The 13,483-nt window shown below is 42.0% G+C and overlaps 3 protein-coding genes across 3 annotated transcripts; 2 read left to right on the top strand and 1 right to left on the bottom strand.

Moving 5' to 3' along the window:
- Window positions 1-1,042: 1,042 nt before the first annotated feature.
- Window positions 1,043-3,065, top strand: LOC120105884 (uncharacterized). The gene is made up of 4 exons (XM_039118689.3): window positions 1,043-1,156; window positions 1,440-1,616; window positions 2,065-2,163; window positions 2,711-3,065. The coding sequence occupies exons 1-4, from the start codon at window positions 1,088-1,090 to the stop codon at window positions 3,026-3,028; spliced, it is 663 nt and encodes a 220-aa protein (XP_038974617.2). The 5' UTR covers window positions 1,043-1,087; the 3' UTR covers window positions 3,029-3,065.
- Window positions 3,066-5,246: 2,181 nt separating this feature from the next.
- Window positions 5,247-5,600, bottom strand: LOC103722748 (uncharacterized). The gene has a single exon (XM_008813420.2). The coding sequence runs from the start codon at window positions 5,598-5,600 to the stop codon at window positions 5,247-5,249; it is 354 nt and encodes a 117-aa protein (XP_008811642.2).
- A 4,566-nt stretch (window positions 5,601-10,166) lies between these two features.
- On the top strand, window positions 10,167-12,233 carry LOC103722756 (arogenate dehydratase/prephenate dehydratase 6, chloroplastic-like). Its single transcript, XM_008813429.3, has one exon. The coding sequence runs from the start codon at window positions 10,581-10,583 to the stop codon at window positions 11,745-11,747; it is 1,167 nt and encodes a 388-aa protein (XP_008811651.3). The 5' UTR covers window positions 10,167-10,580; the 3' UTR covers window positions 11,748-12,233.
- The last annotated feature ends 1,250 nt before the right edge of the window (window positions 12,234-13,483 follow it).

Raw genomic sequence — 13,483 nt, 5'->3', positions numbered from 1 at the left:
CGGATTTCCTAACCCCTTCTCCTCCTCCCTACACCGACGAGAGCTACTTGATCTTCTTCTAGTCTCCTCGAATACGGATTCTCGCTTCGAGAGCTCACGTCCGAGGCCAGCATCGTGGGATTTCGTTCTGTATCTCTCGTGAAATGCTCGAGATCGGGGCGGTCTTTCTGATAAGATCTCTTCGCCTCAGATTTTTGATGAAATGCTTGTGATATTGCTTGAGGTACCCGTGCTTGTCCCTTTGTTACTATTTTTATATTTTTTTTGGGTGATTTCGGTGTCTGGTTCATATAAAATGGTGGAACATAAGCTTAATTTATTGGGGGTTTTTTTCTTGTGATGCGATTTGTGGATATACAGCAGAGATTTGGATGATTCTGTGGTTTTTGATGTAATGGGGTAATTTTTTGGTTGAAGAAAAAGGTCTTCGCCGCTTCCAGGAGGCTGCAATTTGTGGATATACAGCAGAGATTTTTGTTTAGAGCTATAGTTCATACTTCTAGGGTTTTCCGCCCTCATGATTTGTTCTTTATTTGTTTGTTTTTCTTTTGATTTTGTGCACAGGTGTTGATTCCGATACCAAAACCTACTGGTTTCACTGGTGCCGATCCTTACAAGATGTAAGTCTAATTGAATTTTCGTGTTTTTCTTAATTTGTCTAACATGTCATTTGAATATGCTTCTCTTTAGTCAATTTACTGTATCTGTGTAAGAATTGATGGCTGTATAATTTTCTCTCTTTATAATTGATTCTAAACATTTCATTGCTTTGTTGGAAAAATAATCTCAGCACAAGATAGATAAGCCATGAATCATGTAAAACATATATCTAACAGCATCATGTACATCAATGAAACTTAATTTCTTTTTCTTCCAGATAGGCTACATTTGGGTATTTAAACTTATTTACATAGGAGCTAGACTCTCTTCTATGAAATAAAATATATTGATTCTGCTGATTCATTTAGCTATAAATTTCCCTCACAGGCGAATTCAATCTTTGTTATTGATCTTCGTACTGGTATACAGATGTACTCATTTTAATTTAATTGTTAGATCTTCTAGAAGTTTGCTAAATTATATAACAATGCCTTTGAGAAAATCAAGATCGAGTGCTGTTGAGAAAGCCTTGTCTCCTGAAGAACAGCAAGCAAAGGTAAACATACTCATTTTAACCAACTAAATGCTTCTATTTATGCCTCTTAAGTTTTATGCATGACATCTTCATTCCGAATTTTGGTTATCACTTGAAGCATCTTATAGTGTTCACTTGAAAAGCATCTTATAGTTTTCACTTGAAGAGCATCTTAAGCTCCTTCCTTTTTCCAAGAAAGCATGTTAAGATGTTTATGGAATATTATGTCTTACAACATTGTTAAGGGGTTCCTGTTGTATCATGCTTATCATAAATAGGTAATGTTGATGCCTTTTCCAAGCAGATAAATGAAGTTCGAAGGATGATTGGTCCATTGTCGGAAGCACTGCCAGACTTCTGTTCAGATGCTTCAATATCAAGGTACCTCCGGTCAAGAAACTGGAATGCAGAAAAGGCAAGTAAAATGCTGAAAGAGACTGTGAAATGGAGATTGAAATACAAGCCAGAAGCCATTCGCTGGGTATGGGTAGAGTTCTTTATGTTCTTGAAGAACTGTAGTTTAACACAAGTTGGTCACTGACCAATCAAATTATTTCTGAATTTTAACTCCTCACAAATCTAAGAAGAGGCTAGATTTATTAAAACATTAAATCAAAAAGACACAATGACCATTTGCCCACATTTGGCAAGAGCGAAACAAAAATTGACAGAACGCAAAGATTAAGTGATCTACCTCCTTCATTTAGTTTATTAGTGTGCCATCATTCAACTGTAAGAAGGAAGAATCTGCATCAAATTTTTATATCTCCAAAGCCCTTATTTTGGAAGAAAGTGCAGATAAGTTGCTATTTATCAACTGCATAGAATTTTTAGAGTCCACTCATTCTTGATATTTTGGTAAAGCCTACATGATTACAAGTTTGTTTGTAGCTTTCTGTTTTCTGATGTAATTTCTTGTTGACTACTAGGAAGATGTTGCCCATGAAGCTGCTACTGGAAAGATTTACCGGGCTGATTACTTTGACAAATATGGAAGATCTGTTCTTGTTATGAGGCCTGGATTTCAGGTGGGAGGGAAATATAAGAGAAAATTGTGAATATTTAATAGATTTCTTCATCATCTGACTCTCAGGTTTCTGCATGACATGAAAGCCATATTGTGACTTTTTGCTTTTAATTTTGTATACGTGGTGGTTTTCTCCTTGAAAAAAGAATGAATGAAAAAACAAAGCCGTGTGGGCCACGTTCATTAGCGTTTCATCGTTTGAGTGTTACCTTATAATTGTACCAGTAGGTTGTGGTGATAATTTTCAAAAACAAAAGTTTTGAACTGGTGGACCAAAATTTTTCCTGTGTCTTTCATTTTTGGGATTATAGGTCTTGCTCGCATGTTATGTTTCAACAAGAAGGAATATGTCAGAGATAATGACCTTTTATATATTACTGTCTTAGGGATTGGGAACCATTTAGTGAGATTATCAGGCTTGTAATTGTTGGTTCTTTTGTTTTGTTTTGTTTTTCCAGTTCCAGTTTTGTAATTTCAACCTACTTATATTAATTTAAAAGGTTTCACTGTTTTTGTCTTCCCATCTTCTTTTTTTTCTGGTGCTGCAGAAGGAAGGGAAGCTCTCGTCAACTGAGTCTCCAGTGAGGAAGGCAGAGGATGTGGTGAGCAGCATGCTGGCCAAGGGTTTTGTCCTGAGCAAGGATGCCCTCAAGAGAGCCAGGTCCTTTGACGAACAGCACCATTTTATGTCCGGCGCCTCAGCTATGGCTTTAGTCCCCTGGAGGATCTCACTGGAATTATTGGGCAATCATCATCTTGTTCTACCTCTACAAGTCAAGCTCCAGAGCTGTACTCGCGTGAAGACTTTCGAGGTATTTTTGAGCACTAAAAGAAAAAATGGCAAGAGGAGGTTCTTCAAAAGATGAGAGAAGAGATTAGCTTTGGACCATGGCATGCAGAACGGGGGGGGTAATGGTGATTCTGGTTCTGCTGATCATACTTCATGATAATTGCTTTTGCCTTAGATGATAGGTCTTTGCATTCCTAGGAGGAATGAAATATCTGTTATGACATACTTTTTGTATTTTGATTTTGATGGATTTAGGACATGTTGATGCCTATTTTGAATGACATGTTAAAAAACTTTTGCGTAATGTTGAATGCCTTTGCTATTAATGATATTATTATTATTATTATTATTATTATTATGAGCCAATCAATATACCAAATGTACCAGGTTATTGGAATGTGATCAGTGACTAAATTTGGTTACTGAATTGTTTACCAAGTATTGTGACGAGCAGCCATAAATTTAGTGACAGAATTTTGGTTACTAAAAATTGATTCTGCTCAGTGAGTTGTGACAAATTAGTGACGGTAACTTTGTCACTAGATCAGTGACGGAATTAATAACAAATTTAGTGACAAAATTTGTGACCATGACTGTGACGACTAAATTTGTCACTGAAGGTTGTGACAGATCAGTGACCAAATTTGTGACCGAATTCTGTGACAAAATCAGTGACCAAGTTACCTTCATCACTAACTCAATGACTGATTAGTGACGGAAAATACATAATTTCTTAAATATTTAATTTTTGGATTTGTAATGGTTTAGTGACGGTGATTCTGTCATGGAGTTTAGTGACGGGAATCGCTGCCGTCACTGAGAATTTAGTGACGCATGTTTTTGTAACCAATTCAGTGATGGAAGCTCCGGTCACAAATTCCGTATTAGTGACCGAAAACATGGTATAGTGACGGAAATTTCCGTCACTATACGCGTGTTTTCTGGTAGTGATCAAAGAATATCGTTGGGTTAAATAAGGCCGGAAGCTGATTAATGAAGCTCTCATTCTCTGGAAACAACTTGCCCGAGGAGGAGGCTACATGGGAACTAGTTGATCACATAACCAAGCACTTTCCATCGTTTGACCTTGAGGACAAGGTCCAACTTCCAAGGGCAGCGCATGATAGAACCGTCCGTAACAGAAGGCCAAATCCCAAGTACGTACTTTGGGGATGTATTCGTGGGGCATCAGAGGCATGAGGGGAACAAGGAAGCTGTTAAGGGCAAGGGCGTAATGCACAGAGCTGTTGCATGCAAGACCAAGTCAAACTAGAAGAACGTTGGGCAGAATCACTTGCAGATTTCTTTGCTATTTCTTAGTTATTATTGTTATTCTGTTAACGTTGCAGCTTTTAGCCGTCAGAAAATTATTATAAATAAGCCAGGAGGCATAGGAGTTAGAGGGCAAAGAAATATTTTCTTTTGTAATCATGCTTGTTTCAATATTTTAATACAATTAGTTTTCCTTTGTTCTGGTTATTCGCTACTCGAGCTCCATCATGAAGAAACTAAAAGCGTTGCAGGAAGACCTGAATGGCAAGAGAGATTAGAGTAGGTTCGAACGAATGGACTAAGTGTGAGCACATAGGAGGAGAGTGGGGGGTGGCTGAGATCAGGAGGGGGAGGGTGGCCGCCAGCTAGCGGTGGATGATGGAGCTAACGGGCGACGGCAGAGCCCTTTTGGGGTATCGAATAATTGATCATCGACGGACAAAAGATAAGGCATACAGAACGTAACAAGAATATTGCGGTCTCTGTTGAAAACCGAAGGATGCGGTGCAAATAAAAAATTGGCAACAGCTTACAAGCAATATAACTGCAGATAAACTAGTCTAGGTAGGGGGCTTGGCCGGACTAGTTTAAAATTTAATATGAGGGATTGATAATTCAGGAAACCCCTCCTATGTATAGTGTAAAAAACACACATACTATAGTCTTGCTTAGAACCAGTCCCAGCACGCAAGGCGATCGACGGGAGCAGTTCAAATTAAGCTGGCACAGCAAGTTTATATACAAAAGCACCCTGTCGACGTGGGAACTCATCAAGAAAAATGATATCACTAGTAATTAAGGCCTAGAATTATGTCCCAGGTGCAGCCAATGCCGTTGAATTCCATCACGTTTGTCTTAATTACGTGCAGCACTACGTATAAGCTAGATACGGTGCCAGCAGGTGGGAACCATGCATCTAATTAACTAGGTAGATTGGCACTGGAAATGAAGAGAATAGAAACAGATTAAAGAAGAAAATATTGAATTCATCCCGAACGTCACAAAAGATGCATGCACCTCACTCACGAGAAAGAGAGATTTCTGTGCAGGGAGACCGCCCTCTTCCTACTGCCAACTGTGGGATGAGAGAGCACCGGCAGTCCCCACTGGCAGGAGAAGATGATCGTAGGATAGACTGCATCCCTGCGCATTGTTTTCACAATCTCGGCATATAATTCTGCAACCCTTCTCGGCACGACGATGTACCTCATCCATTTCAATCTCCTGGACGGCGATACGCGAAAGGATATTATCACCTTGCCCTTCACCTTCCGCAGCCATCGCCTTGGAGGTCTCACAGGCTTCTCGACTTCATTCCGCAGCCTCTTATAGCGGCCTTCGTCGGGGGAACCGTGAATCCTACCTGGGAAACCCATGTCGGCGGAGGCTCTACGTACGTACCGTCGATCGCTCTGCGGTGCAGCAGTGCAGATCAGTGTTAGTAGTTTCATAGGAATCACAGCTGATGATGAGGATGGAGATTGGAGATATACGGAGAAGGAAAGGGAAACAAGTCCAAGGAATGTCTGTTGGGGGGCACATGGAAGAATCGGTTAGCGGTGCTAGCTAGCTAGATGGAGCCGATCAGTACTAGTGGGTTCCCGTTCCCTATTCTGGATTCCTTTGGACACATGGCTGCCGTCATGCACGCATGCCTCTTTCCCCTCGTCCTCACTCGATGCCCACTCAGCAGTCAGTCCTTGTTTGGCCCATAGCTACATCGAGAGATTCCTACCAACCCCAGCGGGCCCAGCCTCGCTCTCTCTTCTCTACGTATCGCACATTATTAGCACATATAATAATAATGCCAAGCGAAAGATAGAATTTTATAATAACTCGCATCAATAATTAGACATCTGCAATCATCAATATTCACCATGCTAGGATACGTAGAGACGAGCCAAATAAATCATGGCTGATGATTTGTTCGGCGGCGGACTGTCTACAATCTAAACCGTAGATTGACAGCCTTGTTTCATAATCTAATGATGTTTGAATGCCATCTTTTTTGTAAGCCCGCACGTAAGCTCGTACACTTGTGTTATTTTATTTGCTATAGTCTTCTGCAGTCTGTACGTCCTGGGATCGATCTGTCATATTGAGTTGATTCGTTTGGTCTCAGAAGAATGACTGAAGAACATAAAGGAACATAAATATATAATTGCTAGAAGGTTCATGGCCCCAACTATAGTATCTCCACATTAATATGGTTTAGAACTTTCATGATTTAATCCTGATTTTGGGACATGAATCGAAAACTTGGTGGGGATCAATGCTTAGTCCTAAATGGAATCACGTAGTGGAAGATAGGTGGATTGATATAGATTGGATCCAAAATTTAATGGCTTAAGCTCTTTATGAGTTGAATTGAGCTCCTATTTGTATATCATGATCATCTGCTACTTGGATTAATTATAACTCCCTTTGGATCTAAACTTCGCATTTCTCCCCTGCAAAAGTCTCCCTCTCTTTTTAAAATCAACTTTTCTTTTCTTACAGCAATGCAATCGACAATTCTATTTGGCTACTCCACAGCTGACGTGTCGACTTTTTATTGGGCTACTCTACAGCTGACGTGGTAGATTAAGTCTACCTAATAATTTCTCGGAGGTGTGCCCGGATCATTGCGGTGGTGGTCGTGGCTTGGCAGCCCAAGCAGTGGCGTACCAGGCGGTGGCGACCATGGCTCGGTTGGCTGCACCAGTGGAGCGGTGGCCGCATGGTGCGGAGCCACGGCAAAAGTGGCGGTGGATCGGCGGTCCAGGCCGAGGCGACAGCGGGAGTGAAGGCGGCTGTGACGGTGCGAGGTTCCGTACGTTGTCATGGTGTAGCGCCGGCAACAAGCGGTGGTGATGACGGGCTGCGGGCCCCGTACGAAATGTGAGGTGGAGAATCTCTCTATTTTCCACAAGAAAAAAGTTGCCAGCAAATTTCGTCATCAGGCACTACACGATACAGAAAGGTCGGCAGCGGCAATCCTTATTTTCTAATTTCCTTGGCTACCATTTTAATTACACTCATAATTAACCACTAAAATGACCTAAGTGACAAGACAGATGGGGTGTTTTGGGCGTAAGGATGTCGTCAGGAGGACGTCGACAATGAAGGTTGACCTCTGCAGTCGCATGGAAGTTCTATGGATTCGTCAATCATATGTTTCACTGAGGTGGTGGGCCCAAGATAGTTACATGCTGCACTGACGACTATTTTACGTAAGTTAGTTGGATGTTGCTTTTAAAACATTATTTTCATTCTAATAAATCTTAACCAAAAAAATGCATTTTACCATTTACTATTGCTTGTTGTCAAATGTAGAAAAAGCAGACCATTGGGGCTAGGAGGCTAATTGTTCAAAAACTGAAAAATACTAGCTTGCATAAATATCTAATTACAAGTTTCCTATTACAATATTGTGATTATCTTAAATAGGCAATAAAACTCACTGCATATATATCTAGTAAAACAGTAACTCTCTTCTTTTTAGCTCAAACAGCATCGATTACACTATTTTCTCTAGCAGCGATGTAACCGCATTTGGCCGGTGCATTTCAAATTCATTCAAGATCATAAGCACGAAGTGGCCATGAAGATTCTCACTTGACAAGAAGCATATTTATAGTAATAAGAGGATTAAACTATTTAAATAAGTAATTTATTTTTAATGATTAGTTACAGTCAAAAGTTCTGTAATCTATATGATCGAAGTGTGCCTCGCTCAGTGTATCATCCAAGCATTCTAGCCCATTAATTACAACTAAGGAGTTTCCAAAGTTTGAACCACCTAAACATTTTGAAATCTAAATGTCAAAATTGACCCTTTTTTTTGTGTAAGAGGTTGTAAAGAACTTCTTAGGCATCAGCGCGCAAGCCAATGTGCCGGTGCACCAGTCTCTAATTGGATGGGACATATACATGCGACAGACCATCCTAGCTACTGAGGATTGCATGAAGTGATGCATTGTGGGCAATTTCAAATGCATCACTAAAAGATACGGTTGCTCAAATTTTAATTTAGTCGGTGCTATGGTAAAATATATGCGCACTTTGAAACTATCATGCAACATGTAATGCCGCATTAGGAGTACATCATCAGGCAAATGGTATTAAAGATTTTTGTTCAACTAATACTATTGCACCGCTATAATAGCTGTAATTAGCTATTACAACAAGTTACTTGAAACAAATTAACAATAGTTATATGAATGATTTTTATTAGATAATAATCTTTTTTATATGCCTAGGGGAACTAACAGTGTCATAATATATACTTGGTGTATGTCTGCATGCATCAATTAACATATAATAAAAAATATCATCAGTAAAATCTTCATGAGCTCCCAAGTAAGCACGCCATCCCATTTTATGCACTTCTATTCAAATGAATCCTTATTTATTGTAGTCCAGCCGTTCGAAATTCTTATATCCTTGCAGGTGGACCTGGGGGGGGGGGGGGGGGGGGTGTTAATTAGAAGTGTTGCTTAAGTTGTAGCTTCTCTCTATCGTCCAATCCAATTGTGGGTAGGTGATATAAAAAAGGTAAAAAAATAATAGGTTGCTAAACTAGCTATGATATATCACTTCAAGGCAACTGAAAAATTGCTAGTAATTATCTTTTTTCTGAGAGAAAAATCGCTTGGTATCATGGTTGGAAGAAAAATTTACCACTTTATTGCTAATTGGTACGCTTATATAATTTTCATTATTGTGTGATTCCAATCAACAGTGATCGACGGGACCTTTTTTTTTTTACGGTCTTGTAAACGCATCCATGCATATGTAGCATTAAAAAGAAAAACTGTTATGTAGCTTTCATGAAACATTAGGATGACTGGTCAATAGCACCCACAGAAATTATGGCACCATTTATTAACTATTTTTCTATTTTATAGTCTCTTTCTTTCTTTCTTTCTTTTTGTTGTTTTTGGTCATGAAATCATTGATGCGATGGCATGGAGGAAGAAGAAAGTTTGTACATCTATAATTACATATTTGATCGCAATAGGAAAGTAGGGATCCCTTATTGCTGAATGATGACACCCTGTAGTCATTCTTCGTAATCGCGGTTGGAAAATTGATGCGAAGTCATGCGATGTAGGTAGATCGCCGGAGACCAATCCGAAGCCATACACATCAGGTTGCAGCCAGCACTGCCGTACACAACCTGTCTTGTGTCCATATGGAGCCCAGACTTGTCTTACCTCCACCAGAATATATACATATATGTGTGTATATATATAGCATCAATTCTAGATAGTTTACAGATCTAGTGGACGTCCGACAAACATAAATCAGATCGCAAGCCAGAAGCTGGATTGGATAAAAATAATAGGCGATCATGTGTACGTGGGGGTGAACGTGGAAACATCGTTACCAGTCCTTCAGACTCTTATAAGGACTTCTTAGCAGCGTGGGCTGTAAATTCCAAAGCCATGGTAGGTGGCGGCAGCGAACTACCAGGTTCCCTGTCTTTCGTGGGCCTCCGCCCACTCTTGCCTTCTGCGAGAAGGATCTCAGGCCACACAGTGCGGTGCTGGCCTCAAAACGTACATTTTGCTGATTTCATAAACTCATTCCTCTTTTTTTTTTTTAAATGGTGGAAACGGTAGCTCATTCCAATTGTTTTTACTACCGAATCATCAAAGCTGAACAAATGAAATGTATATCACTGCCATAAGTGCTCCTATACACTAACAGATCTGATTTCACCAGCCGTAAATTCCATAAGAGAAGCATGCACGTTTTGACCAAAAAAAAAAAAAAGCATGCACGTTACGTACTCGTGCGTTCGGGGGTAGGTGAAAACCATGATGCAACGTCTGACCCAACGGTGCTCTTATTTTCTTCTTCAAACCTAATAAATAGATCAAAGAACAGATTGACTAGTCAAAGTTCCAGCCTTCCACACCACAAAACAAGATCGACCGCACAAATCTCTCTGACAAGCACGCACGCACGCACGCGCTCCCACCTAACACCCTTCTCTCTTTCGCTCTCTTTCTCACGTGTGACATGTGGTCATCTACCACCCAACCCCATCATCGCAGCAGCGGATATAAACACCCCGCCCCCGCACTCCCACATTTTTTAGCCAGGGATCGTTTCATCACGCGATCTCTGCGCGGTAGCCGCCGCCGCTGCTTCTTCTTTCTGCGGTTGCGTTGCGAGCTTCGACTCCTATCTCCGTTTAGCCAACCAACCGACCGAAGGCGATCAAAAGAAGAAAGAAGAAGAAGAAGGCAAATTAACGAGAGAGGGATCAATCAGCTCGAAATTAGAACCGCTCCACTCTGCTTCTCTCTCTCTCTCTCTCTTGCTATCATATATCTAACTATATATCAATCTATATAAACGTATATATGATGGCGCTTTTTAGAGCTTCTTCCGCATGTTATATCCAGTCTCAACACACGACCGTTTCAAGGAGGATGAGGACACACGACGTCGTCCGTATAAGGCCTCCTCCTCCATCTCGATCATCTCCTCTGCGGACCGCTGAGGACATGGCCTCCAAGCTGGGCCTCGAGATCACTATCACCGACCTCGAGCGCCTCTTCCGCCAGGCCCCCGGAGGTCACCCCCCTCCCCCTGCCGCCGCCGACGCCGATCAAGGCGGCCGCCCCCCTGTCCGCGTGGCCTACCAGGGCGGCCGGGGCTCCTACTGCCAGGAGGCCGCCGCCAAAGCCTTTCCTCCTTCCTCCTCCTGGAAGCAGCTCATCATACCCTGCTCCGAGATGGAGGAGGCCTTCGCCGCCCTCGAGGACGGCGCTGCCGACCGCGCCGTCGTCCCGGCCGAGAACTCTGTCGACGGCCCCGTTCCCCGCAACCTCGACCTCCTCCTCCGCCACCCCCGTGTCTGCATCGTCGGTGAACTCGTCCTCCCCGTCAACCACTGCCTCCTTTCCCTCCCTCACGCCCCGCGCTCCGCCCTCCGCCGCGTCGTCAGCCACCCCCAAGCCATCAGCCACTGCCGGGACCGGCTCCGGGCCCTCCACCTCCGAGTCGAGGAGGTCGCCAGCGCCGCCGACGCCGCCCGCTTCGTCGCCGAAAACCGCATCGCCGACACTGCCGTCATCGGCAGCCAGATCGCCGCCCACGAGTTCGGCCTGCGGATCCTCGAAAACAACCTCCAGGACCTCGCCAGCAACTTCAACCGGTTCCTCCAACTGGGACTCACCGGCTCGACCGGAGCCGTCGTCGTCGAACCGAATCTTGATAATAATAATAATAATCACAAGACCACGGTGGCCTTCTCGCTGGAACGAGGGGTCTCGGACCTCTTCCGGGCCATGTGGATCTTCGAGAGCCGGGGAGTCCGGGTCACTCGGGTAGACCACCGGCCCAACCGGTCAAGCCCGGTCCGGGTCGAGGAGAGGGACGAGGCAGGCGAGATCGCGCGGTTTGACTACGTCTTCGTGCTGGACCTGGAAGGGACCGCATCGGACCCCAACGTGGAGGCCGCTCTCGCAGGCTTGAAGGAGATCGCGGGGTTCGCACGTGTGCTGGGAAGCTACAGGTGCACGTGAGCGTGACGCTCAGAATGACGCCACGAAATATGATATTTATATCTCGGAATAAGAGTAAAAAGAAAAAGGATTGTACATAATGACTATTGGTGAATGGTTGGAAGGAAGCGGTCCCAAAAGGAGATCGGTCACTTCTCCTACTCGCGATATTCGGCGGATGATGAAAGATTGCAGTATCTTTCAGACAATACATGTACATCAAAAAATAAATAGGATCACTGACTAGATCACCTCTTATGCAGCGCAACATTTTGGAGAAATCTCTAGACAAATTAGGAGGTTTCTTGTTCACAGTTATACCAGATTGTCGCTCTTGATTTTGTTATATGCACCTATACCAAAGTAGGATAAGCAGCCATTGTACCATCCTAAAAAAAAAAAAAAAGAAAAAAAAGAGAGCACGTTACCAAGTGTATCATAAGAAACGGACACAACTCGTCCACCAAGTTTGGGCAGTTATATGAATTCTATTTTAGCCATGCTTCATCTTCTTTTCAAACCAAAATAAGTGAACCCAAAAATTTTTCAGAAAAAATAACATAGACAGGTTGGATATATATATATATATATATATATATATATATATATATATATATATATATATATATATATATATATAAAAGCAGCATATTAAGAGCGCGGATGTTTTGCTGAGCAAGGGAATGCATTAGCTACCTGTTGTAAAGACTTTTCCTCCTCATTATGTACATTTAAAAAAAGGGTAGAGGTGAAAGCGGTGGTTGGTAAATCACACACGCAGGTTTTAGTTTTACCAACCGTTTTGACACGGATCCCCCGCCTTTTATTTTATTTGCGTCAAAGATTGAAAAGACCCACCTAAACTTTTGCAGTCCACCTAACTTGGGTTTTATCTCCTTGTACCTTTCTTACATTTTTATTATTTTTCTATATTAGATGAACAAAAGGCGTGCCTTATCCATTAAGTTTAAATAATGATAGGTCCAACCTAGGTAGTTGGATTGCTCTTCACCGAAGGTGATTTAGCTCCCGAGGACTACAATTTAGATCCAGTGCGTTCATTTGCAATCGGATCCAGACCTAGCTGATTTTTTTTTTAGGGTTTTGAGGAATAGGTGAGTTGAACCATCACTAATGTTGTTTCAATTGACCTCACTCTTCTTCAAGGAGGATAAAAAAAGAAACAAAAGAAAAGAACCTAAGATGGTATCTCACTCCTAAAAAGCCCATAGAACAATAGGTCTTGCCAAATCCATCTGACTTACCACATTCATTTTTTAACTATTCTTATGCTATGAATGTCCCATCATTTTTGGCTTTTTTTAATATAAAAAAAGGTCGGTGTGTAACTTCTTGTATGAAAAAAAATAAAAAAAAAGAAGAAGAAGAAAGTCTCTTACCTAACCATCTTTCATCTCCGCTCTGAAAGTAGATTACCAAAGCATGAAATCATTATGACAATATTGATGCCATCACCTTTGCAAATTACTAATCTTTCAAGCTTTTAATCTACTGGCATATTGATATAGTTTATATCCATATCAACCTACCCGATACTTTGTGTATTAGCTATCTCCAAGTTGATCCTAAAAATATCCAAACAAAATAAGTTTCAGACTCCTCGGGAAGAGGTTAAGCAACGGTCAGATCTGATTCGCCCTTCTTGACTACCCTTGGAATGAATTTACCTGAAAGAAAAGCACAACCCTGGCGCTGGCACGCGCAATGTTCAAGCACCTACTAAGACACCGGTTAGA

This window comes from Phoenix dactylifera, chromosome 2 (assembly GCF_051530095.1).
Source record: "Phoenix dactylifera cultivar Ajwa chromosome 2, Ajwa_hap1_PhDact_Kaust_v1.1, whole genome shotgun sequence".
NCBI classification, from domain to species: Eukaryota; Viridiplantae; Streptophyta; class Magnoliopsida; order Arecales; family Arecaceae; genus Phoenix; species Phoenix dactylifera.
The sequence above is the reverse complement of the archived record's forward strand: the minus strand, read 5'-3'. Positions and strand labels throughout refer to the sequence as shown.